The 27,945-nt window shown below is 37.4% G+C and overlaps 2 protein-coding genes across 4 annotated transcripts; both read right to left on the reverse strand.

The window, feature by feature from the left end:
- Window positions 1-14,401, reverse strand: LOC135689648 (clavesin-2). Of its 3 annotated transcripts, none has more exons than XM_065206950.2 (4): window positions 14,295-14,401; window positions 1,323-1,984; window positions 690-800; window positions 1-243 (listed from the first exon to the last, which is right to left on the reverse strand). In XM_065206950.2, exons 2-4 carry the CDS (start codon window positions 1,875-1,877, stop codon window positions 91-93), a joined length of 819 nt encoding a protein of 272 aa, XP_065063022.1. In that variant the 5' UTR covers window positions 1,878-1,984; window positions 14,295-14,401; the 3' UTR covers window positions 1-90. The 3 variants fall into 3 exon arrangements, with proteins under 3 accessions (XP_065063022.1, XP_065063020.1, XP_065063018.1); XM_065206948.2 differs by lacking the exon at window positions 14,295-14,401 and adding an exon at window positions 10,280-10,470; XM_065206946.2 differs by lacking the exon at window positions 14,295-14,401 and adding an exon at window positions 3,159-4,238.
- A 373-nt stretch (window positions 14,402-14,774) lies between these two features.
- LOC135689647 (TATA box-binding protein-associated factor RNA polymerase I subunit A) lies at window positions 14,775-21,190 on the reverse strand. Its single transcript, XM_065206945.2, has 5 exons — window positions 20,759-21,190; window positions 17,205-17,365; window positions 16,228-16,739; window positions 15,689-15,819; window positions 14,775-15,076 (listed from the first exon to the last, which is right to left on the reverse strand). Exons 1-5 carry the CDS (start codon window positions 20,991-20,993, stop codon window positions 14,775-14,777), a joined length of 1,341 nt encoding a protein of 446 aa, XP_065063017.2. The 5' UTR covers window positions 20,994-21,190.
- Window positions 21,191-27,945: the final 6,755 nt, after the last annotated feature.

Here is a 27,945-nt window from a genome sequence, read left to right on the forward strand (position 1 = left end):
TAATGGTGAATGAACTTGTATAAACATGCATGAATTATATAATGTAGGTAAGCAAGACAGTTAGTACCAAATACAATCTACCAAATTCAATCAACTTTTATGTTTGCTCACTTCTCTGTCAAGTAAAGCTTTATAAAGCCAAGATTTGTCTGAAACTTTTAGATCGCCACACAGGTCAGGAGGCAGCACACTTGGATGAACGTAGCTGTGAAGACGCAAAACATCTTTTCCGTGGAAATGGATCTGTAAATGATCAGGGGGGACCCTTAAAATTTTAAGGCAAAAATTCCATTATGAAGTGCAGTTGTAACTAATAATGCTATGGCAGAGTTGTAGCCATAGGAGTAATGGAATTGCTTCTATGCAAATTAGCCAAACATTGGAAAGATTCTTTATTTAACTCACTAGTTTGTTCACCAAAGTTTTTGCATCGGGAATATTATTTCACATAATAGGTGTACATGAAAGGACAATATCCCCCTTCTGGAAAACTGTTCGGTCGAAGGGTGTAGCCTACCAAAGCAAGATCAAATAGGCGAAATAGCGAAAATCCAACAGCGTCATCTAGGCAACACAAAAAGCTGACAAGTATCAGGGTATTCTTGTTAATCGACTAAGTCTTCCTTTGGCAACTCATCGACTGGCAAAGTATTGCTTACAGCAAGGCAATAATGAAGAAAAACACTCACTCTATTTTGGGCCTTCTGCTTTAAAATTGGTCGGATGACAGCCATTAGCAATCTCACATACCAAGGCTGGTTAACAAAGTGGACTCCTTTGAATCTGGCTGGAAAACAGTCCTGGGAAAAAAGAAGATGTGGAATTGTCAAAGGATTGTAGAAATAATCCTGAAAAATTCTCACTGCACTCGGAGACAATCTTCGATGCATACAAGACTGTGTTCCTATGACACTTTACGGGCTATCCGATTGGACGAAAATAAGGAACAAATCCAACCGCCATTTTTTCTCTCATGTTACTTTCGATCCATGCCTGGATAAAATTTTCTGCTCACCTTTGGATATCATCCGACATTGACACTTTCAGGACAAAAATTACTCTAGTATGCCATGCTCTCCCTACTATGTTCAATGGTATGTCCGAAACGTTATGTCAAAATATACAGGTATTTCAATCATCGACTTCAAAATATATTCGATTTTGAATATGTAACCTCTAACATATATTATTGCTAAAAGCATGTCATTTGTCCTCTTTTGCTTTCGATTGTTTATGCAACTCGAGAATACAATTTCTACAAAGCATATGGCTTGTTTAGACAGGAATGGAGGTATTATTGGCAGCAGAAGAAAATAATTTACTTGGAAGACTTTGATGGCATCTATTAAATGTGACTTGTTGAGGTGCGATGCATCTGACAGCCTCCATCCGGTGAAGTCAACTATAAATACAACACCACAAACTTGAGTTCTTTCGCTTTCTATCAGATATTCCATTGTCAACAATAAGGATCGTAAAATGTCGTCAAAGGTGTACAGCTTCGTATTCCAGTTCCCTGGGAACATTATTACGATGCTACGACCCAGATGATCACGTTCCGGCATGACCATTGGCAGTCCATCTTCGAAAACTGGCCGTAAACAAGATGCTCGTAACGAGCGAAAGAACTGTCTATGACGTCGACGGAATCTACAGTAGTTTACAAGCAGATTGAAAGCTCTGTCTTTGTCGAACTTGCGAGCTCTTAAAAACTGTAGCAGAAATTCATCGTCTTTTCTCTCGAAATAGACGTCTGGTCTTTCTGACATCCGATCTCGTAAAGCTTCAATGTCAAAACTTCGAGTGTCAATACGTTCATTAAGCTCTTGGCGAGCATTTTCGCAAACATTTTCGCAACTGGCGTAAATATCCACCATCACGTCAGGTTAGTTACAGAGAAAGTTGCTGTATGTGTCCAAGATGTTCTCTTGAATTAACATGCTTTCGATACCGCACCATTACGGAAGGCTACATGTGTTCGAATCTGAAAGCAGATGAGAAACATTGTCGTAAAAAAGATTTATTCACTTTGACATCCGCTTAAAAATCATTTCAATGGACAATTTAACAGTTTGATGGGAAGACTTAAAGGTCGCTTTATGAAGTGCAAAATATTGGGAAGCATTTCAATCAATTGTTTTAGCAAAATTGCAAATAAAACCGCGAAAAATAAAAACAAGATCAGCCAATATTATTGCATAAGTAGATTAATGCGAACTCGGCAAAGATACACCAAGAAATAGATTTGCACGATAAAAAACATTGCTGAAATGTTTTGCTGAAATAAGGAATTAAAAATTATGGACAGCTGTAACATTGTTCTATAAGAAAAACATGTTTTGAAATGCTCCTGTAGTTTGAAATGAAATTTGTGATTCATCCACATATCATAGAATATTGTACAGCGTAAATCACAAAAGACTTTATCATTCTAAATTGACAGCCAACAATGGATAGCACTATTGGAATAATTCAGCAAAAATCAGCTCTCTAGATGTAAGCTATCAGCTATCAGATGAAAAACGATCACCTTGTAACTTCTACATGTGAGTACGATGCAAACAGGACAAGACAACATTACCAAAAGTCTTTTACTCCTGATAGAAAGTTTGTTATCGAGAAAACAGCTAGACGAAGCACAACTAGTATACTCAACAAACGCTGTTGATTTCAGACGACTACGCCGAAATCTTTGAGAAAAAAACATGGCAGGTTGTCAACCCTCGCCAATTACCTTTTTAGTTTCATTGAAAGAAAACAAAAAGAAGAGAATCCTTGTTCAAATCAGAAATATTGATGCAACACTTGGAAGAAATAACCGAATACCTGCTGGCCGGCGGTGAAATTCGCAAAGAGCACGCAGGGCCTACGCATTTGCTACATTTGATTGCAACAAAATTTTACATTTAAAATATAAACAGAGAGATCACGCTACGATGATTCGCTCAAGGCAGCTTCGAGACAGTTTATATATAACTGAATTCATGGGTGTCTTCTTCGCAACGCTCTCAACGACAACAAACACTTGACGAATTGTGGATGTCAACTGTAGTAAATTATCAAATAAAAATGATGCAATGAAGATGAATGTCAGATTATAAGAATAGGCTAACTATATGTTGAGCTTCTTCGGACAACGTAATCAGAAATCAACTCACAAAAAACAGAAACTACAGACGATGAATTTGAAATGAAATGCTTCGTCACAATAGGCCAGTCGTGCAATCTCTTTGCGACTTTGCTTGATGATCTTCCTCAACACCTGCTTCGAAATTTTCCCATGCTGTAGCTGCATTCTATCAGCCGACAAGAAACGGCAATTGGCAGCTGCTTTGGCTCCTTCGCAGCTTCGTAACCCACTCTTGTCGATGATAGCTTGCAGCGATCTTTGCAAACTCTGATTTTATATCTATTATGTAGGCAGTTTTCCTCTCCTCAGAGCAATGAATTTAAATTTCAAGCCCATACTTTCTACAGAAGATCTTCAAATGTATTTTTCTGCCACCTTAAAAGATTTCTTAAAATTTGTTTTGGTTGAAACGTATCCTATGACCAACCAGTTTTAACTACGCTTAAACCCAAAGATGAACGGAATATTTCAACAAAGCCACTATGGCTTATAAAAGAAGGAAGGTTGGATAAATAGGGTTTATAATCACACTTTCTTGCACGTAGGGCTCTTTGTAATCCAGCTTTTGCTAAAGGATTCTCTCTAACTTTTCATGTCCATTCACGACGAGGGTGATCATATCAGCAGTCTATGTGTGCAAGTATTTTATTAATGTTTTTCTTTGCATTTTCTCCCTTTAATGCGTTCTCTCAGCGTCAAATTCTCCAAACCGTCTTTCCCTTTACATGCCTTCAAAATTTTCATTCCATAGCTTTTTAACTGTTGGCAACAGTTTGCTATTTCTGTAGAATTTTAGCGTGCCATTATCAGCGTCCCATCTTGTTATTGTAAGAATCGCAATGATCAAACCTCTACAGTATTGATCGCATGATTCAGTAGATAACAGTTGCATACAGCAATGTCTGTTTCATTTCGTTGAATCTACGCCTGAAGCCTCATACCAAACGGCCTTAATTGTTACAAGCTATCCATGATAACACTGACTATTAATGAATGTAAAAATTGATTTTCGAGATAAAGAAGCGACTACTTTTGTTTGAGCAATCAGATTTTTGTCACGAGGTCATGAATCATGCTGATCGGCCTAACAGAAGAATGCACCGCATCAACCATGCACTCAATGCGCTTGCGCACTGTTACGGTACGAAGTTCGAGCTTGATATCACGTGCTGGTTCACGTCGGCATCAGCGTGAACATTGTTTTATTAACTTTTATGCTATTCTAACTATTGTTCCACTCTAGCTTTTATTGGCTGAAATCATGTTCTGTTTTCATTTTGGTTAATTGTATTTTAAAAAGCGTATAAAGGAGCTTGCCTGTTTTAGAGTGGGGGCTTTTTTACTGCGGGCGTTGCTACATTGCCAAGAGATCAATGGCCGCCGTTTCCCAATGATTAGAAGTCGAACCGTGTGTTGCGTAAAAGACGTCGCTGTTGCCCTGTCGTTATTTGAAGAGTTAAAGTCGAAAACGCCACAAGTCACCAACGCTAATACAAGCAAGCTGGAGGTCGTGAGTTACTTGTTATTACTCTCCTTAGATTGAATAATTGCATTTTTACATTGAATATTTGAGACTGATCGTTTATGAAGTATTTCATTGACTCGCACACTGTTAGACTAAGCGGTGTAGCAGAGTCAGGAAAACATTACGGTCGCACGGCTACTGACAGGAGGAAGGAAAACAATAGAAGCTCATATGCCACGCCCACACCACACCAAAGCCACGCCCACTTTCTATTGTTTTGTGAGGAAGGTTTGCCTTCTGGGATGTTTTTGTCTGGAGGTAGGTTAACAACTTTTCTGGACTCTGAGGTGTAGTCTAATATTGGTGCACCGTGTGAGGAAAATTCAATGTAACAATGCAAATACGCTAAGAAGAGTGAAGATAATAAGTAACTCACGACCTATAGCTTGCTTTCATTAGCATTGGTGACTTGTGGCGTTTTCGACTTTCACTCTTCAATTAACGACAGGGCAACAGCGACGTTACGACATTGCGGTTGGGTTGGCTTGATACCTGAGACCTGATTGTGAATTGACCAAAACGTTTTTCGGGGTAGAAACGATAAATAATTTTGAATGCTGTAACTTGCTTATCGCAGTCTTGCTTATCGCAGTCAATTGAATCTTTGATAGAAAGCCGATTACAAATCTACTTATCCTTGCACTTTGCATATTTAATCAGTACTTTTGATATACTTTGCAGGTTTTGTAATTGATTTAATTTTGTTTCTGATAGATTGTCCAAAATGATGTTACCTTATCTAATGTGGCTTTCAATTAGTGCTCTATAAACTGCACCTAACTTCGATTGAGGAATGATTACATGCAATTTTCTTTATGAACTGATACCCCCCCCCCCCCCTTAATAATCCTTTCAATACTTTGTATCAGGAGTTCCACTTTGGATTTTCGTCTATTGTCATACCTCAAACATTTCGTTTTATTATTTTTTTTTACATATTCTTGGTTAATTTTTAAAGAAGAGCCAATTGTCATGTGCTCTTTTTGTCTTTTATGGCCTATCAGCATGTTTTCACATTTGGTAGCTTTGCTGAAGTGTAGCATTGCTGATGTGTAGCCCTCGTTCAATTATTTCAAAATGAAATGAAAATAGGCGATGTAGCATGTCATCGAGCGAGGCACTTGTCCAAAAATTTGCTCGGCTCAAAAGCAAAAACAAAACGAAAAATGGCTCTTTCAAAATTTGGTTGAGATCTCAACTATGCTACATACCCCTAACTTGAAAGTAGCTCTATTTGCTGACGTAGTAGCTAACGTAGTAGCTGACGTATCTGACTAGCCATGGTAATGCAGACGGGACTGCGGTCTAAAAACAAGTTTTAACAAGTATGCAATATAATATTGAATTGAATGAAATACAACATTGACATAACAATGAATTTCTTGCATGCAAGAGTATATTTAAAGTTCTAAAATGTTATCGTTTACCCTTGTCCATCAAACAGTCATTATCCGTCATTTCCTCGTCTGTAATTATCAAGGTTTCAAAAATCTTTCCACCATAATTTTGTTTTATGATATCATGCAGTGCTACTACATGGCTTCCTGCTATGATATCTTATGTTATGGTAACAATTATATGGATCTCTAGGCTCCCATTTTAAAAATCTAGCAAATGATCAAGAAAGTACGGCAAGACCTTTCATTTCCAAAGAAGAATTCAGGGGTTATTCTAACGAGGTTTTGTTACCCTTTTGTGGTATTGTATATTTGTTTTGTGGTGTTGTGATTTCAATTTTGTGGTGTTGTAAAAACTCGACCATCTGGAATAATTTTAGCAGAATGTAGGAATCGTTCGGATGGGTTTTGAAATGGACGGATGTTGCGTTCCAAGATGTCAAATGCGAACCAACACGCTCATAGAAATATTCTGTAAAGCTCACTTGAAATAATGCAGGCAGCATTCTGATCTTCTACAACTTTTCTTCTCTACAGGGATGTGCCGATGGGGGGCGAGAGGGGGAGGGGCGTCCAACTGTCTGCAAACTTCAAGAAAGTTGGTAATGCAGCGGAAACTTTGGCATTCATTAGGAAGTCTGACCAAACTTCAACCTGTAATTCATTTTTTTGGTCATGGTTGGCCATCGTTAACTTCCTTTTTGTAATTCACTCCTTTTTACAAGGACAATTTTGTAAGAACACGAGCCTCAAAATGGGTCAAAAGTTATGAACAAATTAAGAACAAGCTGAGGCAGAGCTACTGTAAAAATCCAATTTTGAACAACTTTTTATCTCAAATCGAGGGTTTCTAGCCATGTTTGGATGCTTTTTCAGCGAGCATTCGAACTTGTCAGAAAATGAAGGCCTTAACACCTCCCTGAGCGAAATGCTACACTCGCACTGCTTACACCCTGTTAATTTAAGAACAAGTTAAGAACAAACAAGTCTCAGGTTTGTTCGAAAAAATTGAGAACAGTCCGCCTGAACTTAAATTTACCGGTTCTTACAAAAGATAGTGTACTGTAAATAACTTGCTATAAGAAGCAAGCTAACGTATAAGTTGCCGCCAGTCTATGGAAATATCAAAGATACAGGCGAATGATCATTTCAGACTTATAACTTACTACACAGTTTTTGTAGCCGAAGTAAATCTCAGCGTAATTGAAACGAGCGTAGCTAGTAGCCATCTTAGTTTTCCAAATGCAGTGCTCATCGCATGACGTTTCTAAACAACACACTACAATAATACATGTGTCCCTACTCTACACTAAGAACAATTATTTGCCAAAAGGGAATTGATTTTTCGCCGATACATATTTAGTTTCTCTAATGATAGGTCTGGATGTTTTGCGATGAATTCCATTTTTAGAATGGAATTGATCAAGTGTAGCAAAAGTATGCCTAGAAATAGTAGAAATAGTAAAGCGTTTTTAGCGATTGCAAGAAATGACTGCAAGAAACTTCCCGAGATGCATTTCAAGCTAATCTGAAGGGTGTTGTCGCAAAACTTTTCTGCTCGCTCCGCTGGAATTTTCCTTAGTCAAGACTTCTTTTAAACCAGTGTTTCTCACATCCCCCGTTGTTGCAGTTGCTCTTGTCAGGAGTAGAATTATAAAACTTAATAAAAAAACTTACCAGCGTTTGAGTTTGTGGTGTTGTAAATTTTTCTTGGAATACAACCTGGGAAAGTATGTTGAAACTTTCTTTTTAACACTTTGCCCTTCAAAGTAACCTTCAACGCAGAAGCAGAATGGTCAAATACCACAGTTTTTTCCTTAATATTCCTTTTTGAAAACGATCTGCACATACTCATTTTCTTTAACCAGATGGATAAGAAAATTTCATCAAGTTCCATTTTAACCTCAAAGAAATGACTCACGCCAGGCTACTTTATTTATTTTGACAAGGGCAACCGAAGTGGAATCAAGTATACCAGTATTAAAATGTGCCAGGGAACGATACCATGTCTTGAGAAAATATTTTGGTGTATGCATTTGAGCTAGCTTATTACAAGAAATTAACGAGTATTGAAATTAAAGCGGTTCGCCCTTTCTCCGCGTTAATTTTGTGATGCGTTAATTTTGTGATGCGTTAATTTTGTGATGCGTTAATTTTGTGATGCGTTAATTTTATGCTGCATTAATTGTCACGCGTTAATTTCATATGCACATTAATTAAATGAATCGTCCATAATCTGGATAAGCTGCTTTTTCCACGAAATGCTACCGTTTTCAACCCTTTTGCTAACGGAGTTACAGTATAGAGCCAAAACTTGACTTTATTGCCCGCAACTCGCGCGCGATAGCGCGCGAGTGAAGGGCTTATAGTCTGCCCCGCGTATAAGTAGCATATGGAAGCTTCAGTTCATGTTGTCAGCACTTTGTCAGCAGATTTTGTCACTTTTCTGCTGCCATGACAACTGTCAATCAATTTCATTGTCAATCAATCGGCTTTGTCGAGGAGGTCCTTAACCGCCACCTCTTTGTGCGGAAGGGAATTATCTTCGGAGCGTTGCTCTGCCAAGACTCTGTTAAAGGCCTTCGGTTTTTTTGGCACGAAAACGGTGCTGCATCACAGCTCGGTTCTCCGCAATGGATGGAAGTTTTGATTCGAAGTTTTGGGAATCAAAACCAGTCGAATGCCACACCTTTCTCCCAAAAACTCGAGACCATACGAGCAAAAGTTATGATTGTCATGATTATCGAAAAATAAATGTCAAACCCTCGAAAAACTTAATGATTTTCAAAAGGGCGTTGGACTTAAATCAAAGGCAAACTGAACACCAAAAATTCTTGATAAAAAGAATAGTTTAGTTTAGCATCAACTAGAGCAGCTGTTTTTATAAAATTGTGAAAACCCAAGATGGTGTCTTCTTCGAATATCCTGACCTAAATTTTCAAAACAATCATTATCAAGGAACTAATTGTTTGCGGGCAGTACTAGCAAGAGCTATTTCTAGTTTTTAGTTTCTCATAGCCGCGTAATTTCATGTCATCGCTTTTGTATTTTAAGTTCCCAAAAGTTGACTTGAGTTGGCGATTCGGATTGAAATTGATATATTATCCATATTTCCCTCCCTTGATGGTGAGGTTGGGGTTCAAAAGAGGAATCTTACGCTACCTCCTCCTAGAAGATCCGATGCCGGAAGACTTTTTTCAATACCTTTTAGGCAGGGGCGTCGCGATAGGGGGAATGTGGGGGTGTCACACCCCCCTCAATAGTAATCTCAATAGGAAATTTCAGGTAAAATCCGCTTGGTGGTAGAAACGCTTTAGGTATATTAAAGACCTTCATGTCATAAAATCAATAAAGGATCAAGCAAAGGTAGTTGCTTCGTTGGTTAAATATGATATCCCTTGATATGAATGAAGGTAAACAAACTAATGATTTGAATACTTCTTCTTGGCACTAAATCGAAAAATCCAGGCCCTCTTTAGGTAAAATTGTATCTTGTGTCCATTTCCCCTAAAGTTTCTCGGTAGAAGCGTCAACTGCAATTCACTATGAGCTCCAGATTTTTTTAATATTCAAAAGGCATGCTAAGATGGAAAGAGGGATCTAAATTGACAACCAGTGCTGCTTGTTACCTAGCTTCAGAAGTAACTGACAACATGGTATTTCTCAAGACCACGGCGAAATTGTACCAGTTGTTTTTATCTACTGTTCAATTTTTTTGCAAAAAAAATTATTTTCAATAGGAGTAGGAGGATTGCTTTAGTGAAATTTGCATAAAATAGTGCATTTTCCAGGGAACTAGAAGCATCAAAATTCGAAAATTTTTCTACTCCTTCGGCGGCAACCATGGTGCCGCCTCGGGTAGTAACTGTATCCTTTGCCCGTTATCCGATATAGAGATTTGACAAAGCTACTAGGAAAATTCCGTTATTATCAAATTAAAATGAAAGTTGCGAATTATATACAGAGTTAGATTGGCAAATACATTGCAGAGGTTTGTGACAGCAACTAAAGAATTTCAGGCAAACATTTTTAATCAGGTAGATTTGTAGTCCACCAACCCCCCAACAAGGCTTTCCTCGCGACGACCCTGCTAGGCCATAGATACCCTGCTCAACAACATTCAGGTGAAGAATTATAGAAGGCCATGTTTGATATCTGTTAGGCCATTATCACCGATTATAACCACGATACAAGTTATCAGACAAAGACAAAAAAGGTTGAGCGTACTTGCCGTAGAAAGAAACAAATTTCCAGATTCCTGCTTCCAAAATTAATTCCTGATTCCAAAATCAAAACGATCAGAATAGGCTCACGACAGAAAGGCTTGGTTTGTCTGGGTTCTCCCAGGGAGAATCTCCTGTCTACTTAAATGAACAAGGATCCGCAAAACGATCCCTTCTGATTCCCCAGGCTCATTTCGTATACTAAATGGGTCGATGGATTGCTAAATGTCTTCCTGTTTAGTATGAATCAATCCTGAAGAACGTTCACAGAGGCTACCTTCAAAACACGGAATCCGGAATATGGAATCCAACGAGGGGCAAATCACTCCAAGAAAATCTCGTACACCTTTTGTGAAAATCCTATTGTTTTATTTGAAAATCCTCAGAAATCCTTTTGTTTTAGAGAAAATCTCGTACGCTATTTTCAAGACTGAATTGCCCCATGGAATCCAATAGTTGGAAGAAATTATTTGATGACAAATTTAATGATAAAGCTAACCATGCTTGAAATTATTATTTTATGTAAAGCACGGCATGAAGTTCAACCAACTATAAATTTGAATTGCAATTAGACAATACAATTGGGGCCCCTTGCTCAGAATGGAGGTTTTTTCCGTTTTTAACGCCCTTAAAGGCCTGAAGTTAAATGTCAAAGTATTTGTAATTATTGGTGTAATATTTATATTTAAAACTTCTTTTCTACGATCTTGAACTTGTCGTCAAAACGACAAGGAATGATGGCTTACTAAATGACTTGGCTGTGCTGAGGTGTTGAAAGTGAATGCAATACAATCATCTCTTTTGTTTAGTACAAATCATGGAATCGGGGGTGAATTTTTAAGGCAGTAAAAATTCAAGAAGAAGAAAGGAAAAGTCACGAGACAATGGAATTCCACTCCAAACGCTTTTGTTTTGTTAGCCAATTGTTAATGCGACATATGATGTTAACGACGCCAAAAAATCTTTGCGCATTCAGCTTAAATCGGGGTCCTGCCCAGAATTGTGTCCTCGTCCTGCTTTGTGGCGGCCCTGGGTCTCAGCTCTCGTTTCAAATTTTAGAAAATGAAGCAACTTATAAACTTTCAATCGTGTGACAATCCTATGAAAATAAATTCATGGAAAAATAAAGGGCTTTTTGCCATCTAGGGTTGCTTTATCTTCAAAATTTCCGATTTGTCAATTAAAGGCAAATGAAAGATTGGTTACCCACATTGTCATGAAATGGGATCTGAGCGCCCCATCCCCCCTTAAAGCAGAATAGCTAGTGACGACTCTGGTGCAAAGCTTTTGACGAATTGGAGAGCCTGCAAGCTCAGCAGGCCTGTGGAGTTACCTGTAAAGGGGGGATAAACAGGGTCAATAAAACCAAGTGACGTGGCGGTCAACGAAACCCTGACCTAGAACGACCAGTACAAAAATATAAATGCAAGATAAAAGATGTCTTGTCTTCGAATCGCAAACTAAAAAGCATTTTACCCTAACAAGCTAACAATTTGTCAACAGAGCATTGGTTAAAAGCGATATAAGATGCTGTAATCCGTGTTTTGGAGGTAGCCATTAAAGCCTGATAGGGAGTTCAGTCGTTTTTAAGGGTGTTACCAAATTACTACAAAATTTAGATAATAACGCTATCACTTGGGGGTCTTTCAAGTAATTACTTCCTCTCACGGGGGTACTTCTTATTGACTGCCGAGTTTATCAACGCAGTCAATGAAGAAAGCATTTGTCAAAGAAGGGCAAGCAAGAACAAAGTAATGGATGCTAACCAGTGGCGGCGCCAAGGGGTGGTATGGGGGGTAATTACCTCCCCACTTTTGTCAAAACACGGTCTACATATTTCGTCTAAAAACGGATTAAAAAGCACTAGGTTGGGGTAGATCATATTTCCTAAGGAAATTTGACCTGATATAAAGCACTGAAACGAGGCCAATATGGCGTGGTCTCACGGGTAACACCCATTACCCTCCCACTTTGCAGCAGCTGGCGCCGCCACTGATGCTAACAAATGACATAAATTTGGTTCTCATGCTACTATTTTGGGGGTGATTGTCAAACAATTTTGCCATTTGTAGGTAATTTTTGACATTTTACAGTAGGCCCTCTTTGAAAAGAACTGAACCCCCTGGACCCGTAGACAGCTAAACTGGATTGGGGGGGGGGGCATGGATAGAAATGTAGCTTTTTTTATACCTGCCTTACGAAATACTGTCAGATTAAGCTGCGCTTATAAGATGGTCAAACACAATTTTCGCAAATTATTGGGGGGCATTGCCCTCCCTGCCCCCAGTATCTACGGGTCTGACCCCCTGCCATGCTTAAATGGAAGTACCCCCTGGGACAACCGCGATCAAACTTTGTTAATTTTAATGATGCTGGGATAAAGTTGACGGGGTCGTGCAAAGGGACTGAGCCAGGCCGATTGGCCTGCAAGTGTATTTATTTTGGCCTGCACGATACCAAATTTGAAATCCAAGCTTTGATTTGCTTTTCCCGTTAATTCATTGGCAGGAAAAATATTCATAAACTAACTTTAGTTTTAAAATAAAAATAAATTACCAGCTAATTTGCAAGTATACACTTAACCATATTTTATTTCTTCGCGAACATTTTTCAATCGAACTACCTCAGCTAGCTTATTTTGCTTCACACTCAGTGAAAATCACTAATTTGGATATGAGAGCAAGGAAGGGGGAAGTTTGGGGCGACTGGGGGGGGGCTGTAGCCTAACCATCATTCCAAACGCTTTTCGGTTATATTATTATTATAGGAACACAGTTTATAAGACCACTACTATGTTAGACCATGCTTAGCATGAGATGAATTATTTTAGAATCACAGCTAAAAAATAAGAATTGAAATAAATAAAATATAAATCACGCCTTTGGTGTAAAGAACAGGACGGTTTTAAATTGCAGCTCCGTGTTTCACACTTAAACATGAATTATACTGCATTTACGGTAATACGGTAATGGACCATCCCAGCTTTCATAACGGAAAATACATGGGTGAATATTTTCCTTTACGATGTTGTTTATTAGTATACCTAGGACCAAAACTGGTAAAAGTTAAGAATAAAATAAACAATAGCCAGGCTAATTAAATTGCATTAGTATGAACAAGACAAACAAAAAAATACGACAGGAAACGATGGTCTTAAGTAATAAATGTATCGTAACGGGCGACGCCCCTCTACACTTAAAGTAGAGGGGCGTCGCACTTTCTTTTTCTCTGCTCCCAAAGAGAACTTACTTACGACATCACGAGGAAGAACCGTTACCACAAACTAAAAACCCAAAACACCCTTAGTTTTGCTGCACCCCCTAAACATGATCATGAAATATCAACATTCAACATTAATTCATTATTTTACTTTTCACTTCTGTAAGAGGCTGCAACCGGCCAATTTCATCATTTCATAACACCATAATACCTGATCATAAAAAACAAACTTCAAATTAGCTGCTTTGCTTTCCATCCGCGACAAACATGAAAAAATGAAACAAATATGAAAGAGCTGTGTGTCCTCTGTAGTTGTACATACAAATGTATTAATATTCTAAAAAAGAACTGTCTCCTCACAATGTCTTTAGTACAAATATCACACATCACAAATCTATAATTTCCGGCCTAGGCAAGTCTTATGGATTTCAACATTTTAATAATGTTTATATTTGTATTTTTAACTGGCAAAATTATCAAAAGCTTAGCTTATGTTGCAGATTATTATGAAAGAACTAACGATAATTTTACAAATTCAAAACAAAACACCATTAGGTAAAGGATTTGTTTTTTTGACGTGAATCAGTCGTTATAATCAAAACCCAAATTGTTCTAAAACACATTTCATTACGTCAATTAACCACTCAGTTCACATGAGGAAAATGAGCTGAACTTCCCTCGCGAGTGGCTGCTACATAAAGGAGGCAGTGGGCAAGGAGATGGGTTCTAAACGGCTGATATCAGTCGTTTCTTTATGACTACTTGATAGAAATTCTAGTTGTTGTAAGCTCAAAACATACCTGGATTAGTGCTTCGCTTTAGATTCTACATTGGTCTTCCGTTTAATCAAATTGGACGGCCTAATCGATTTAAACAAAGAGCGAGATCTCGACTGTCCTGTCTAGATATTTCACACTGATATATTACGTCATATCAATTGCATGTTGTTGTTGGGTTTAATTAAAAAAATAGCTACGAGGGATGGTTTACTTTAACTGCATTTTCACTTCGCATCAAGTCAGATACAGACAAGTCTAACTACCATAAGCTTGCTTTCTTACATCATTGGGACAAATGCATTTTTCGTTAGAATAACAGAGCATACAATGGCGTGTTGAAGTTTCTTACCATATTTTTACAAGTTTCAAACCAATTGATACTAATTTCTGACACTTCGCAAGGTTGTGAAATAGGCTGAGAAGAACGTGATCACGACTGAATCTAGCTTGGGGGAATGTGGGTTACCAAGACATCTACCTTTTAGGAAACAATACTGACAATTAAACCAGCTTTACAGAATGACTGTGGGCTTTATAAAACCTTCCAATTTTCCATTTATATCTTTCCAACATCTTCCCTGTCTCGGATTCACATTTTTTCTCCGATGTGCCAAAATGATATTTCGGCCACCATTCTTCTCGCACCGTCAAACAAGTTTGTATTTTCTTCCACTCTCTAGTCGCTTGATTTTTTTTATAAGTCTTGAAAATTTTATAAAGCGTTGTCCAGTCGAATAAACTGTTCTTGCAGACCGGGTGATCAAGTCGCTTGAATAGAAGATCCAATATCTGCAAAATTTGATCTAAAAACACAAATTAAAACCGTATTGCAACAAGTAACATCTGCATTTTGATAAAGATGTTCTGTAAGGGTCGCTCAAAATCGGTCGCATTGAACCGCACATAATGGCACATACTGCACATCTTGAAAAGAATTGCCAAGACAATCAGCAATGTAAAAATACATTAGGCTGAAATTCGTGGAAAAATGCTAAAATGTGGCTTTCCAAAAGAAAAAATTAAGCCACTTAAGAGGCGGTTTCGTTATCATGGTCCTCTAAGGCATATATTCTCAAAACAAATAAATATCAACCCTAAAAATAACAGTCCCTTGGAAATTATTCAAAAGCTTTGCCTTCACTGCTTTAGGCTTAACCTCTGGCTATGACCAAGGTTTTCAGTTAGTTCAAATGAAGCTTTGTTTTCATCGGCTGCTAATTACAAACATCATAACCACGAAAAGAAGTTCCTGGTTGTAACTGGCTGCTCGTTCAATACATCACACAATTATGCAATACAAGTTTTTACGACTACCACAATTATTAAACAAGGTCGTACAAGTTCATATGACATTTTATTCAAACAGTAACTGCAGTTTACAATATGCAAATAACATTTTATAAAGAAACGCAAACCTCTTTCACTGATAATTTCAATAAATTCAATTGCAAGCTCATCAGTGGCATCATGTTCCACTAAATCCTTAAGGACTGGAAATCTTTCTTCTTCACTTCTACCAATTCTTTTTAAATACCAATATAAATATCTAGAATGATAGGAGAACAACCCAATTGCAGCTGTTGCTTCTGCTGCCATCAATATATTTTTCAACAATAGAGGAAAATATTTCGCAAATAACCCATTCAGCTCATGTTATAACCCTAGATGATGTATTGTAAACTTAATTTTTAGAATAACCGTTAGCAACATTTACAATAAAACATCTTTCATCAAAGTATTTCATAATTCTATTATGGCATAAATGCATACTACAAAAAAGACCTACAATATTGAAAGTGGATTATGTTTTAATGATCCCTATCAGCGTTTTCATAGCTTCCTGGTGACCCGAAAGCTCTGAGTTTGAGAAGCTAAAATGTAGAATCAAGGGAAGGTGCTAAATACAAAAACTTACATTGACACAGTAAATTTTAGCAGTTTATTTTTAAAATACCTGTGTGTATTGGGATTATCATAATTTTTCTCACGATAATTCTGAAGTAGCAAAACTGCCTTCTCTCTTTGATTATAATAATCATATATTTCCAGCATCTTTAGGACAAACACATCCCAGATTCCACTTTCATTAAGTACAGACTCCATGCTTTCTAATGCTCGTTTTGCATTAAAATGTGTTATCTCATTAACAGTCTTTCCACTTGGTATCTCCTCACTGGCTTCATTTTTGTAATTTTGTCTTTCAATGTCGGCTCTCCAAAGCACAAATTCAAACATTCCAATATAGGCACCAAACAGTGGATCATATTTCACCCTTCTGTTATTAACATTGTTTAGTAAAAATTGATATGCTTCCTTTACATCATTTCCTTTTCTTAAAATTTCAAATGCCATATCCAGCACAATCTGGTTTGAGTACTGAGGACATAAATTAGACATGAGCTTTTGGAATTTTCTTAATGTTCCAATCATTGCCATGTTGCATTTCTTCAGAACCTCCATACCGCACTGGAAAAAATTTGATAATATAAATGAAATAGCAATTCTTGAAAAAATAAATTTTATGTAGTGGCAAAAAATGAGTCTAGTCTTCCCAAGTTTCTTGCCAGAATGGCCTTGTCTCTTCTATTTCAAAACACTATTTTTAACAAGAAGGCTGTGCTCAAACATAACTAAACAATTATTCAAATTGCAAAGGTTTTTCATACTGCTTAATCACAAATGTGTCAGTTTTGCAAAATAAAAATGTTGCCAGCAAAGAGTAGAGACATTATATTTTTTTGAATTTTTAAAAATCTGCAAAAAATTTCCATGCAAAATTTTTAAAAAAAACAAGCTTTACACTCCTTCACTCCTTCAATAAGTTGTAATAAGGTAAAAATAATAGGCAAAGACAATTTCTATTAAAATTAAATTTGGCGCAAGTTTGTACCTCATACTGCCACCCCTTGATGAAAGATAGAAAATGCTTACACGCCATATCTGCTCTGGGAGATATCTTGGGTTCTGAGAAATTGCAACTAACAGGTATGCTGCTTGTATGTAATGCCCATTCAAGAATGCCTCATGCAATAGTAGACTGAGGTAGAATAGATGTTGCCTTGGAATCTGATAAATATTTATAGTCTTTGCTCCTGCAATGGAAGTAAATACTTACAAAGACAATGAAATTTACTGATTTGAACAAACTTACAAAAAAAATCTTAGTATAAAAGTTTTCTTTATTATACACCTGTACTGTAAAAAAATCAAAAAAGGACAAATTGACAAAGCATAGGAAATGTTTCCACTTTTTGTGCTATTTTTAATATGGGTAAGACATGGAACAGCACATTTTCAAAAAGAGCAATTGCACGATGAAAAATTGTCTTTTTTTAAATATGGCTAATGGCTTTAAAAAAAGCAAACATTTTACAACATATTGGCTAAAAGCTTTTTCGTCTGACACTCCTCAGTGCATAAAACATCAGAATAAGGGTCCAAAAGAACACGATGGAAAATATGTACCCAGTTGTGGATTGAAATAGGCCAATCAGAAAATTGCAAGCACAAGACCAGCATAGTTGACCAATTAGAGGGAATATTCTAGTAAGGAACATTTCGGTGGCATGTTGAGTGATACCAAAAAACATATTTTCAATCTATCAAATTATTCTCTCTCTCATACCAAATTCCATTTATTAACACCCCCTAATTATGTACGACCAAAAGCCAGGTGTCTATTTTCGGTATGTGGATGACACATATACCATTTTCAAAACAGAGGCTGAGTGTGATATTTTTCTAAAACAGCTTGTTAATAGCCTACACCCGGGCCTCCAGTCTATGTTTGAAAAGGAAGAAAATGATTCCTTGCCATTTTCAGATGTTTTGGTCGAAAAGTATAACTCTGGATTTCTTACCAGTGTATATCGCAAGCCTATTTTTACTGGGCAGTACATACGCTGGAATTCATTTTTCCCACAACATCGCAAAGTCAACCTTGTCCAAACTTTAAAACATAGGGAACTGATGATCTGCTCCAAATCTAAACTGCATGCCGAACTGGAAAAACTTAAAACGATCTTTCTGGACAATGGCTATCTAGAAGATGTCATTTTATCTTAAACTAAGAAGAAGATGGCAAGTTTTCGGCTGTTTAAAAGTTTGGTCCACAAAAGTGCCTAGTTTATTTGAAACTACCATGGATTGGTAACACTTCCTTGCGATTAGAGAGTCAGATTAGGCAAGCCATCACAAAATGTTTCTTTGCTGTCAATCCTCGTATTGTTTACAGCACTAGAAGAGCCCTTCTATCCATTCAAAACGATTGCATTCCTACCAACCAAAAACGTTCTGCTATTTATGAATTTACATGCCAGTGTGATACTGGCCACGTAGGACGCACACCCCAAAAATTATGGGATAGGATAAAACAGCATGTTCCTTCCAACATAAGAAATAAAACTGCCCCTCAAAGAAAACAGCCTCTTCGATCTTGTAGGTCTAGAAACACTGTTAAAACAAATGATTCTACCATTGCTCAACATCCTTTAGACAACCCAGATTGCCCTAAACTCTATAATGATGACATGTTTCGGATAATTGGCAGAGAGCAGTTATCTTTCCATCTATAATTTTTGGAATTTATCCACATACAAACGAAAAAGCTGCCATTGTGTAGACAGAAGGAGTTTGTTTTCTCTCTTTGACTCAAGTGATAAATTTTCTTTAGGCACGCGGCACTGATTGGTCAACTACACGGGTTTTGTGCTTCCGTTTTTCTGATTGGCCTATTTCAATCCACAACTACTGGGTTTTTTTTATCCTCTTCGGACCCTTATTCTGACGTTTTATGCTGTGAGCAGTGTCAGACAAAAAAGCTTTTAGCCAATATGTTGTTAAATGTTTGTTTTTTTCAAACAGCCATTTTCAAGTTCTGTACTGCCAAAAAACTGCTCGAATGTGGGTAAATATGGGCACTACTTATGCTAAGCTGCAAGGCATAAGCACCATAAAACATGCAATGATGGTGACATGTATATCAAATATACTACCTATTGCAAAATTGTGCTGTCAATTAACACACAGGTTTGATCATTTTGCTCTTAGTTGATTCAATAAAGTTAGGCATTATGATGTCTCCAATCTAAACTTTCTTCACAACTTTCTATCCAAGCATATAGGAAGCCTTTGCTCAGTTGGGATTATTTGAAATGATTGTGAAATAATATGGAATATGATTGAAGATCTGGGTTTCTGAAATTATGTTGCTAGGGACCAAAAGCCACCCTAGTGAGGCCTAGGGGCAAACCATTTAATTTCCCAGTTTGGATTCCTTGATTTTGGCATGAGGAAGTTCACTGCACAGTAAATTCTGGTATGCTTTTGCCAAGGGTCTAGAGAAGTATCTGACTAGAATAGGATTGAGTGGGTGGAAGCAACACCCAAGAAAAATTCTTAAGACAACACTCTTCAGATCCTGCATCTTTCTTACAGATTACTGAGCAATGCCTTGTAGATTTTTTATACCTTTGATAATCTTTAAAACGTTTGAAAATAACACAGAAAAGCAGAAACACATCATACTAAAGTACTTTTTCCTCCACACTCCTAACAGTATAAACATCAGATTACGTCCAAAACAGAAAATTTGTTTCCAGATGTGGATCAAAAGTAATTTAAGGGGAAGGACAGACTTGTTTGATTGGTCTTTTGTTTTTGACAAATTGCAGCCACTAACCTCTCATCCTCACTGGAACTTTGTTTCTTGCATGGACAATATCATTTTGAAAATTTGGGACTGCGTTCCTGAATTCATGAAAACTTGGACATCAGGGGCTCTGACACAAGTTGGAAAGAAGTGGGGCTGAGGGTCAATTGAAGACCCATAACAAAATATGTTGCAAAAATTATACTGTTTGCAAGAAGGTACAGGAGAGAGGGGGTGGGGCAATCTTTAATTATTAACCTCTTGGATTTTTAAGAAATAATTTGTAAAAGTTCAAGGATTTATGTTTTCAGGCAATATATCAATGGGCACAACAAAGTTTTGCAGTCTGGTCCCTGGCATAAGTCAAAGAGAGGAAACAAAATGTTTCTGTCGAGACAAGGCAGGACCCTTTGTTATGATGTACTAGGCAGTTTCCAATACACCTAAATGAAAAGACAAACTTGTCTGCCAATGATTTTAAATATCGTTGTCCTTAAATGTTTTTGTGTACTCTGTCTTCTTGAGTAAATCTGAGCATTGCATTCTGATTGTTGCAAAAACGCTGTGGTGGGGTAACAACAAGGGGTGCCATCCTAAAAAGTTAGGAAGGAGCCTGTGCTGTAGGCAAATTCAAGAGGCCACACCCATGACCACACCCTTAATAAGCCCAATATGCTTGCATTTGTGTTAAAGACTCACCATTGTGTGTAAAAATTATAAAAACATTTTAATGACACAAAAATACTTATAAGAAATTGCTCAGACCACGCTTTACGGAACACTGAACGTAACGAACTATTACTGATTATTCCTTTAGATAATATACGCTTCTTACCATCGTCTCCTACACCCAAATATGAATTCTCCCACAACTGGTTAAAAATAGGCCTGTGAAAATAGAGGGGGTCTCTCGAGTCCTCCATACCAGTGCCCATTTTCCTACCAGAGATGCCCCAATTTTCAACCAATCGCCTAGGCCTTTTTCGTTCGCAGAGGATACTTGGCTCAAGAGTTTCTTCGAGGTTTCCGACTAAACTTTCGGAATCACTTGCAGGTCTCTTGGCTGCCATGTTGAAGCATGATATGGATGTTGTTGTTGTTGTCTATGCTGTTGTTTTGTTGTTGACTTTAGCTCTGACGAAGCCCCGTATGCCGGGGCGAAATATTAGCCTATACTATTTTACGTGTATTTATTGTTGTGCATTCTCGTCGCATTGTAGTGTTTCCTATTTTCTAATTTGTTGTTGTTTTTGGTGTTTTTGATATTCGGACGTCTTTTTCCCTATTCCAATGGTTGGGAAAATAACCTATTTGTTGCTTGTCTTGTATAGTATTGGTGTATTTCTTGTTTTTATACTTATGCGAAAGAGGGTTTTGGAGGCAAGAAATGGACGGTACGACCTGACTTCGAACCTAGGGGAGGGGGTACTCATATATATTCAGGATAGGGGTGCTCAGGTTACTTTTTTGGGTCTAAAATTTGAGCGAAAGTTATTTTTTGGGTCAGCCAATTATACAATTACTTTTTTGAGCTCATGAAATGCCAAATTATTTTTTTGGGTCTTGATTCAATCCATTCCTACTAAGAAAGAGAAAATATCGACGCAATTATAAATTATGTTTAAACTCATTTTGACAAGCCCAGTTTGAAGGTTTTTCAAATTTTTGTTAAAGCACTTAATTTCTGAAAAAGTTAAGATCAGATGTTACAAAGTTATATCTTAACTGTACAAAATTGCTTAACTTTTTATTTTTAGTTTATAGTTCTTTCTTTGATATTTCGACGTTGATGTTTTTTATTAATCCGTATTTCATTTATTTTTTCCCCATCTTATTACGGGTAATTTTAAAATCTAAAAAAGGTTTCATCACGAGCTATATGATAGTGGTTATTCTAAAACTTTGCAAAACCTTTTCTATTTCAAGTCAACATCACAATAGACGCAATTGTGTTTCTGGCTATCCCTAAAGCTTGGTTTCCACTATGGGTTAACGTGAGATAATTCTGAGCTAAATTGAAAATTAACTCATGGTCTAAATTCAAGTTAACTTGAGATAGTGTGAAATAGCGTGAGATAACGCGAGCTATCTCAAAATTAACCCATGTACCGATTCGGTTTCCACTTGAGATAGAATTAGGTATTGAAATTTCAGAAATCACATTTTATTTGAGTCTTCCAGCTATGGCGGGCGTCTTACAAGAACAACTTATTTCACTTCTGCTTTTGAGAATACTTAGAAGTAAAATATTTTTTGCTAGAAGTGCCGTTCGCGATCTGCGCCAAGGTTTTCGGTACGGAGAGTCTACCAAAAAAAGATATGCGTTTGGTGAATACGACCACTTGCAACAGGATCTTAGAAATGAGAAAATGTTTCTCTTATTTCACAATTAATTTTTTTTAGTAAAGAAAACTGTTTTCAACATCTAAAGTAATACTCAGTGCAAGTGTGTTGCGTAAGAACCTCAGTGCAAATTATAGCACATTCCCCTCCCACGCATCGGCTTCTTTTGATAAGATGTTATCTCAAGTTAACTCATGAGCTTGAAATCAAAAAATTTTGTTTCCAAGCTCATGAGATAACGTGAGTTAACACGAGTTAATTTTCATGAGATAATTTTTAATGACCGTTTCCACTATGAGATAATTTTTAAACCATGTCAGATCACAAAATTATCTCAAATTAACTCACGTTAACTCATAGTGGAAACCAAGCTTAAGACATCATAATTCTAAAATTATTCTTGCCGCCAACCATAGTGGCGGCCTTTCCTAAGCCCTTTCAAGACTGTGATATTTTGGCCCCTCCACTTTCAAATACGTTTTGCCGGCCCTGGACGAATCCTCCAGTTCAGCAATTTTGCTGGGCGCAAGTGTGGTCATACAGGTAGAATGGAAATCAGACATGATTGCTGATGAGTCTAAATAATGTTCTAATGCAAATTTTTAAATCGGCGATCATAGCCGACGATCGCAAGGAACAAACCCTTTTGGTTCATCGGCGACGTATAATGACTCATGTTCTCATTTGTCGCAAGCATCTCAAGGCCATAATCTGTGATAATTGCCGACGTATCAGAAAACCTCTCAAATAACACCGAAAAACAGCTTGATAGTATGTAAAAACATTCTGGTTTCACTCAGATAATTACCGATCCAACAAGAGTAATACTGTATTCTTCTATACTTATTGACCATATTGTTACATCTTATAAAAGTAGTGTTATCCGTTTAGCAGTATTAGCGAACACAATATGGACGTCTGTGCTATAAAATCATGAGATGCGTTTAAATCTTCTTTGGGGAAATATTGTAAAATCACTTGTTACAGTATAGGGTACAGTTAATCACTTCATTGAAACTTTCAATCTTAAGATAAAAGAAAACATGCCCCCTCCAACAGGTAAGAGTGTCACAAAAACACTGCCATTGGCTAACACCTGATCTCAAAAAGTTAAAGAAATTTAGAGATAGACTTGAGAGGCGGCAGTCAAGTCAAAGTCAAAGATTCTATTGGAATCATAAAGACATGTTCGTAACAGTGCCAAGTTATTCAATACAATGCTAAAGAAGCAGTGTCAGAAACCACAGAGAAACTTGGAAAATTTGTTAAATAACTCACCAAAAACAATAAAAATTGGTAACTGATAAGTAAAGGATCCAAAACATTTATGAATGAGTATTTCTGCAATGTAGAGAATATCCTAAAAGACCATCAACCCTAGCTCAGAAACGTTTTGAGGAACATTTTTCAAAATAATAACAATCGAGGTTAAGGTCTATCCATTCCGTTGTTACATGTTTACAGTCAAGTACAAGTGAATGGAATCTCAACTTAGATGATAAAAGATGCACAGGCTTTGTTTCTATTGATATGAAGAAAGGCGTCCTATAATGTACAGAATCTCAAATGAGGAGAACCTTAAAGGTAATTTAGGGCCTTTCTTGTCACTTTCACTGAGATGCTAGTTTAGCGCACGCCTGTTGTTTGGTAGCGTTCATAAAATAACGAATTTCAAAAACGCCGAGATAGAAAATATAAAAATTGGGGTCCAACCCTTATTATTTTCAGCGCAGCAAACTGGGTAGGCTTGCGAAATTTCGTGCTGGTATCATGATTTGCACGCTTGTGCCTGCTTTGTGACATTAGAGCTTCCACTATATGGCAATCCACGAATCCTACTTTAAACGCGAAATCAACATCTATGATAGAGGCACCAACAGCAATCGGCATCAAAACGAAAGTGGAGAGCTAGTACGGGCGCATTTCAAGATATTTTAAGAACAGGTAGAGTAGGAAACGTCTGCAAAATGCCTAGGAACTTTTTTGTGATGCTTTATTTTGGACTCGTTGAGCTTTATTTGGACAATGTTGCACTGTACGGGGCTCATTTGAATTCACTACCCAATAAACCCTAGACAAATAGAGCCATACATGACATCAAATTTGCGCATATAATGAGTCTGTTGAGGCCCTGCTATAAAAATACAACAGCCTAGTATTCCTGATATGATCAAACAAAAATCCTTAAGCATGGTGTATAAAGCATCAACTGAAACGGCACCTGTCTGTCTTACAGGAAAATTCAATACAGTTTCAGCTATAACGAATAAAACTTTATGCACCTCTAATTTGAACTCAAGGCTTTCAAAATTTGAAACAAAAGATGTGCAAACTGCTTTGCCTACAGAGGAACAACAAGTTGGAAATCTTTACCTAGAGTGAAAAATCTTCTGGGACAGTTTAATGTGCCAAAAGGTTAAATTTTAGACAACATTAAAATGTTTTTAAAGACTGCAAGCAAACGGCTATAAGAAATAGGCACTACAACAATACTTAAGTATACAACCACGCTTCGCAAATTTGCACACACTTATGAAAATTTGCCGGTGAATTTCCTTTGCTCCATTCTCCCCTACTAAAAGTCCTTTGCCTAAGAATAAATAAATTTGTTTTCCCACCATTGGATGATTTTCCCTTGCTAGAAATTTTTGGGCCCCTCATGTTAAACTTTTGCGAGTTCATCCCTGGTTGGCATGTTTTCATAGGCTCTATATACCGGCTGGAAGAATAGTGCCCTGCCAAAATTAAATGATAGTCTTTGTCAAAAAATGACATTTAGGTTTACAAAGAAGGCAAATTTAATGTACTTTGCAATCTAGAGCAAGACAAAATTGGAATCTGGTCACCCGGACAGTTAGACATTGCATAGGCGAAGAGGCATATTTTTTCCAGGGGGGGGGGGGGGGGGCTCAAAAATTAATTGCAATTGCTAACGATGACTGCCGACGTCACAGGATAGAAAGAGGCCTAACTGAGGAGTCTAAGGCGATTTTCTTTTACATTTTTCATCATCATTGTTATTTGATCTAGATTAAATCTCTTGAGATGATTTATATCCGTGAAAACAAGACTATAAAAAGTTAGTCCAACAAATCGGCAACTGTCTTTCCCAGGGGGGCTGAGCCCCCAAATTTTCTTAAGGAGGGCTCAAGCCCTGGAGCCTTCCCCTAAGTCTGCGCCTATGAGAAATTGCAAATGTCAATTTTGATGGATTATTTACTACCTTGCTGGCTCTCCTGCTTTGATCAGGCCAAACGAAACGCAAAGAGTTTGGCTTTAGGCCCTCAAGCTACACAAGCTTATTTTTTATTCGATTCGGATTAGATCTCATCTTATATAGAAACCGCATTTATAAATTCAAGTTGTTTTTTCTAAAAATTGTAAAATTTCCATCAATTTTACTGCTTTGACACTCGAATATTTCAAATATGCGGTTTTCGGATATTTGTAAACATACTTCCCCCTAAAAGTTTATACTGAAAGGCCCAATCCGGCAGCTGCAAACACTCGACTTGTTCAATTTGACTGCGGACTTCCCAGAGTCAAGTTTTCGAAACTATTTTGATAACTTTTGCCCAACTGAAGAACAGGTTTAAGAACAGGTTTTTTGTTGGAAAACGAGTGCACAGGCCACATCACAAGGAATTTTTAAATTTTTAAGGAAAGTCACAGGGAAATTCACTGACAAATTGTTCTTATTTTCGAAAGCTTGAAAAATAAAAAGTTAGTTTAAAGAGGTTCAGGAAAAGGCAAAACGGGAAACGTTTGATGAATCAAAATGTCAAATTATTGAACTTTGTTCGTATTTGAATTTCATTTAAGCTGCAGTTTTCTGAAAAATGAAAAGCTGCAAGAAACAAAACAGACATTATAAACCCGAAATTAGCTAGAGTTTAGATAATTTCAAAGAACATCTAATTTCATCAAAAAGTCATCTATTGGAAAAACTTATGATTCGTTTTCGTTGAGATTAGGAATATTAGGATGATGCCGGTGTCATATGCGTTTCGGTAACCTTATGCATTTCGGTCCGGGTACTCAAACGCATGGCAATTTTGGTTATGCAAAATCGTACCCAAGCACTTAAACAATAGGGTACCAAAACGAACGTGGAATTTTGCATGCAAAACAGTCCAGGTACTCAAACGCATGGCAATTTTGGTTATGCAAAATCGTACCCAAGCACTACTTAAACAATAGGGTACCAAAACGAATGGTGGAATTTAGCATGCAAAACAGTCCAGGTACACAAACGCATGGCAATTTTGGTTATGCAAAATCGTACCCAGGCACTTAAACCATAGGGTACCAAAACGAACGTGGAATTTTGCATGCAAAACAGTCCAGGTACTCAAACGCATGGCAATTTTGGTTATGCAAAATCGTACCCAAGCTTTTAAAAAACAGGGAACCGAAACGAATGGTGGAATTTAGCATGCGAACCGGTCTGGGAACGCAAATGTTCTGGTTCATATTGTTCAGAATGTAAAGAACAATCGAACTATTTCTAGCAAGGGGATACTAACAAGAAGCGGTGCTATGATTTCCCTTGTTAAGTTTATGCAAAAAAGTACAACATTAATAGCGACTCCAAAGTTTTCTTCATTGAAAAGTGTGAAATTTTAAACTCAAAAAGCATTGTGCTCTATTTGTTAATTATAACGTGTCATATTATCGCACTACGATGAAATCACAGGATTTGAAACACATTGCGTTTCACAATGTTACACTTTTGCATAGGGTACCAAAACGCATATTACACCGGCATAGCAAATCTCTGTGGTCTGAAAACAGTGTTATACTACACTTTAACTACAGTGCAACCAAGTATATATAAAATAACTCACGGCCCTTTTCAACTCGACTTGTGGCAGAGAGGAACAGAGAGACAACGACTTCCTTTGTCAGTACTTTGAACGAACAGCAAGATGCTTCTCCCAAAAAGCCTAATTCTTAAAACTACTACAGCGTATTTATAGATACAAGCATTTTACAACTATTAATAACAACCAATCAGCTAAAAACACGTAAGACCTACAACCAAAAGAAACATAGATAATTAACAGCGGAAATAAAGTGTTTGCCAAATATTTAAGTTATACCCTACAATGGTTCGTTCGATCTGGTGCACAACAACAGACATAGGGCCCCGGGGCTCATGTCAAAATGATGCCCAATTTGCGCAAAAGAATTTTTAGGCGAAACCCAGCCTTTGCTCCTGTAAAAGCCTTTGCCCCGGCAATGGCTTTTGCTCTGAAATTGAAGGCAAAATGGGCTTTGTAACGTAAAATTGTAAATTGATGTTACGTGGTAAAATTGTTTATATTTTTAAAGTCCTCCTTACATACCTATGGCCAGTGGCGGCCTGGCCCTTTTCGCCTGGGGGGGCCAGCATCAAAATGGCGCCCTCCATAACTAACACTATTGTCTTTTTCCTGAGAATATTGGCAGTACAGGGGCGTTGCCAAGAAATTTGAGGTGGGGGGGGGGGACTCTAGTTAATAGCTTTATTTGTCTAAAAAACCAACATTGGGAAGGGCCGGCGAGAGGTTGTCGGAGGCCCATGGTATAACTCGAGAGGAGCGAGTATAAAACTTTTGCGACTACGCCCTTTATATTGGCTTAAAATACATTTCAAAATATCTCGTGCAGTCATGTATTCTTGAAATCGTTTAAAAA

This window comes from Rhopilema esculentum, chromosome 5 (genome assembly GCF_057945365.1).
Source record: "Rhopilema esculentum isolate cy_ngs chromosome 5, ASM5794536v1, whole genome shotgun sequence".
NCBI lineage: Eukaryota > Metazoa > Cnidaria > Scyphozoa > Rhizostomeae > Rhizostomatidae > Rhopilema > Rhopilema esculentum.

What these genes read in the sequence shown, in the direction of transcription:
- LOC135689648 (XM_065206950.2), bottom strand. Translation starts at nt 1,877, where the DNA reads ATGGTGGATATTTACGCCAGTTGCGAAAATGTTTGCGAAAATGCTCGC. An exon ending in ATGCCATCAAAGTCTTCCAA is followed by an intron (nt 801 to 1,322) that starts GTAAATTATTTT and finishes CTTTTTTCCCAG; the next exon opens with GACTGTTTTCCAGCCAGATT. An exon ending in AGCAGAAGGCCCAAAATAGA is followed by an intron (nt 244 to 689) that starts GTGAGTGTTTTT and finishes GATCATTTACAG; the next exon opens with ATCCATTTCCACGGAAAAGA.
- LOC135689647 (XM_065206945.2), bottom strand. Translation starts at nt 20,993, where the DNA reads ATGGCAGCCAAGAGACCTGCAAGTGATTCCGAAAGTTTAGTCGGAAAC. An exon ending in TCCCAGAGCAGATATGGCGT is followed by an intron (nt 16,740 to 17,204) that starts GTAAGCATTTTC and finishes AATTTTTTCCAG; the next exon opens with TGCGGTATGGAGGTTCTGAA. An exon ending in GATAATCCCAATACACACAG is followed by an intron (nt 15,820 to 16,227) that starts GTATTTTAAAAA and finishes CTATCATTCTAG; the next exon opens with ATATTTATATTGGTATTTAA.